Here is a 3704-nt window from a genome sequence, read left to right as displayed (position 1 = left end):
AGCCGCGCTGCCCCGCTGAGTGTCTTCGGTGCCTCGGCGCCCGTCTGCCGCGTGGGATGTGTGTGATGACCGTGCAGCCTGTGTGTGCGCAGGTGCAGAGCCCAGCCCGGGCCACAGCACAGCTCCCTGACCCGGGAGACGCCTTGCAGGTGCCCCTAGACCGCGGTCGGGAAGGTGAGAGCCTCAGGCGGCTTCTGGGAAGGTGGAGTGGAGGAAGCCGATGGCGGCCACTTAAGGGTTACTGGAGGGACACTTAGAGAGGGTCTGACCCCTCAGAAGGGCCTCGGTGGAGGTATGGCTGGTCAGTCAACCTCAGGAGGGTGTGGCCGGGCCCAGCCAGGGCCACAGCTGTGGGGACACAGCCCAGGAAGGGGGGCCGGCATGTGGGCCCCCACGTCCCATGTTCCCTCCCGTCCAGGCAGAGTCTACAGCACTCAGCAGGGTCACCTCCCAGGGCCAGGTTAGGATGGGCAGGGCTGGCCTGATCTGAGGGGTACACCAAGACCCCCCACTATCCAGGGCACATGAAGTAAACAGCAGGTGCCTACCGGCTTCCCAGGAGGAGCTGCTGCACCAGCCCAGCCCAGGGGCGTCTCCATCCTGGAGAAAGGGTTTTCCTCTCCTCCTCAGCACACACAGGCCCCGCCAGGCCTCAGCCACAGGCATGAACACACGGCTGGAGCCTCGGAGGAATTCGGCCCTGAGGGAGCAGGTGGCTCTGAGCTGCCCTCACCCCCAGACCCACACTCTCAGCAAGGGCGAGGGGTGGGCTCCCTGGAGAGGGGCACTCAGGGCCACAGTGGAGCAAGAGAGACGTGCGTGAACGTCATAGCCGTGCGTGCGTGTGTGCGTGTGTGTGTGCATGTGTGTACGTGTGTGCATATGCATACATGTGTGCACATGTGTACGTATGTGTGCATGTATGTAAGGGCAGTGGGGGGTGAGTGGAGGCAGGGAAATGGAGGAGTTGGTACCCTGTGTAGGGAGCGTGTCCTTGTGCAGGAGGCGGGAGCCAGCTGTGAGTGTGTGCGGGGTTTTGGTCCTCCTGACAGCAGGAGCTGGCCAGGACTTCAGGCCTCCCAGAGGCATCCAGTCCCCCTCCCGTCAGCAAGGGACTCGGGAGCCCTGTGACCTCTGACCTGTCTGCAGAGCCTGGAGGTCGCCCCTCAGGCTCCTGAGGCCAAGGGCACAGGGTGCAGGTGTCCCGGGCACAGGAGGGCCACCCTGGCCTCCTTACAAGAGGCTTGGCCTTAGCTCTGTCACCTAAGAAAAGGGGTGAGGCCCAGCCCTGGGACTTTCCATAGCAGCCCCATGTCTGCCAGGCCCCTGGAACGCTGACCCCAATAGCAGGGCCAGCCAGGCTGTCACGTCTCAGTGGCCAACAGGCAGCCCTGCAGCGCACTCATCAGCTGTTCCTTATGTCACCTGCTTGTCCTCAACATGCGCTGGTCTGTGTGCACATGCATCTGTGTGTCCAGCCACCAGAGGCAGGAACCCACCCAGTGTGTCCTTGGGTGTCCCAGCTCCTCTGTCCCCTGGAACCCCATTAGCCCAGGTGTTGGGGCAAATGAAGGCATTGCTCACATCTGGGAGTCACCTGTCTGGAGCATGGCTCGGGGCTGGGAGACACATGTAGGAGGGACATTGCTCAGGGCGGGAAAGCACCTGCAGAGCTGGGAGGCACCTGTGTGTGTGTGTGTGGAAGAGGGGGGAGCACATTGTTCGGGGCTGGGAGGCATCTGTGGGGGGCATTGCTTGGGGCTGGGAGGCATCTGTGGGGGACATTGCTCAGGGCTGGGAGGTGCCTGATTGGGTGTAGGGGTATTGCTTGGGAACGTCATGCCAGAGGTGATGGTAGCTGGTCTTTCAGGGGGATGAGCGACTTCTCATTTTCCAAGTCTCCCGTGCCTCCAGAAAGTGGGAACTGAGCCATCAAGCCCCCGTTGTGTGGAAAAGCCCCTCACTCCCTGTTCGCAGTGAAAACCTGAGCCAGCCTGGTGGGTCGGTGTCTTCCAGGCCAGGTGTAGGGGCCACACCCCTCCTGGGTGTGAAGGGCCTGACTTCAGCCCCAGAGCAAGTCCCAAGGGTGGTGCCAAGCAGGGGAAGCCACACTCAGAACACAGTCACTCCACAGCCACCACCATTGTGGGTGCCATCCCAGCCCTTACCCACTGGGGACCTGGGGCAAAGAGGCTTCACCTCCCTGAGTATCCATTTCCACGTCTGTAAGGGGTTGTGTGTGACTTCTCAGAGCAGGGCCGGAAGGACAGATGGTCAGCACGCAAAGGTCTGGCTCAGCTGCCCTGGGCGGGTCCAGGGCTCCTGCTGTCATCCTCAGCATTGCTGTCCTTGTGTCCCATTATTGTTGCCGTTGCTGTGGACATTGTCACCTTGGTTGCTGCTGCCCTCACTGTCGCCGCCGTCTGGGCTGTGTTGTCACCGTCACCTTTGTGTCCTGGTGTCCCTCACCCTCACACCCGCTTCCCTCCTGCAGTGATGAACGGCAGCAGCCACTCGCCGACAGCCATCAGCGGCGCACCGTCCACACCCAACGGCTTCAGCAATGGCCCGGCCACCTCGTCCACGGCCTCCCTGTCCACGCAGCACCTGCCCCCGGCCTGCGGGGCCCGGCAGCTCAGCAAACTCAAGCGCTTCCTCACCGCCCTGCAGCAGTTTGGCAGCGACATCTCCCCAGAGATCGGGGAGCGCGTGCGCACGCTGGTGCTGGGCCTGGTGGTGAGTCGGGCAGGGGCAGCCAGGGCCTTGGGACGTGCGTATTCCCTCTGTTGAATGAGGATGCAGCCATGGCCACCCCGCACGTGGGCTCCATGCTGACGACTGGGCGTGGACCCGCTCCCACGATGCCGCCTGCACCCTCCCAGGCCGTGCCCAGCTCCTGGGCTGCCTGCCCGCTTCCAACATGGAGCCTCCTCCTCAGGCATGGGCGGGCCGGCGCTGGCTCATGTGCCGAGCGGTGCCGGTGTGAGGTGGGTTTTCTCCCCTGCAGAACTCAACGCTGACGATCGAGGAGTTTCATTCCAAGCTTCAGGAGGCCACCAACTTCCCTCTGCGGCCGTTTGTCATTCCCTTCCTGAAGGTAATGGCAAACCCATCCCCTTTCCTGCGGGGGCCTCCTTGGAAGGCCCCTAATCCCATTGCTTGCCAGTGTGGACAGCGGTGGACAGGCGGGAAGGGGCTGATGTGGCCGGATAGACTGGTGGGTGAAGGACTGTCGGGCGTCGATCTTGGCCAGCCTAGGACCTGGGGTGCCCTAGGGGAGCACTGCTGACTGGTTGACTAGTCAGGGTTGATTCCTACGAGTTAAGGCCTGAAAACTGGTTCCCAGACGGGAGGATTAGTCAGCCACTGAATCCAGTGCAGGACAGAGCTGTGTCCGCTTCGGCTCTGGTTGCCACTCGCCGAACGTGCTCGCTCACTCCACAGGTGATTTTTGGGCACTGATGATGTGCCAGCATGGGGCGAGGCTCAGGGACAGGGCCCAGGACATGCAGCAGGTCCCTCCTGGAGCCAGCACCCTGGGGTGGGAAGGCGTTTGGTCCACAGCCACTGTCAAATCTGCAGCTGTATGTGGTGGGGAAATATTCCGAAAGTCTCTTGCCTGGAGGCGTGTTGGTGAGGACTAAGGATGAGGGCGGAGCTGGGTGCGGAGCCAGCCCAGGGCTTTCCAGACAGCAGGAACTGCA

At 62.6% G+C, this 3704-nt stretch overlaps 1 protein-coding gene across 1 annotated transcript in view; it reads left to right on the top strand.

The window, feature by feature from the left end:
• The window catches only part of CBFA2T3 (core-binding factor, runt domain, alpha subunit 2; translocated to, 3), a 129242-nt gene that overhangs the window by 98099 nt on the left and 27439 nt on the right, over positions 1–3704 (top strand). The window contains exons 4-5 of the mRNA XM_011972509.1: positions 2495–2736; positions 3008–3097. Coding sequence (XP_011827899.1) covers positions 2495–2736; positions 3008–3097 — 332 coding nt within the window. The remainder of the gene's footprint in view (positions 1–2494; positions 2737–3007; positions 3098–3704) is intronic.

Source organism: Mandrillus leucophaeus, unplaced genomic scaffold, assembly GCF_000951045.1.
Source record: "Mandrillus leucophaeus isolate KB7577 unplaced genomic scaffold, Mleu.le_1.0 Scaffold10, whole genome shotgun sequence".
Classification (NCBI taxonomy): domain Eukaryota; kingdom Metazoa; phylum Chordata; class Mammalia; order Primates; family Cercopithecidae; genus Mandrillus; species Mandrillus leucophaeus.
The sequence above is the reverse complement of the archived record's forward strand: the minus strand, read 5'-3'. Positions and strand labels throughout refer to the sequence as shown.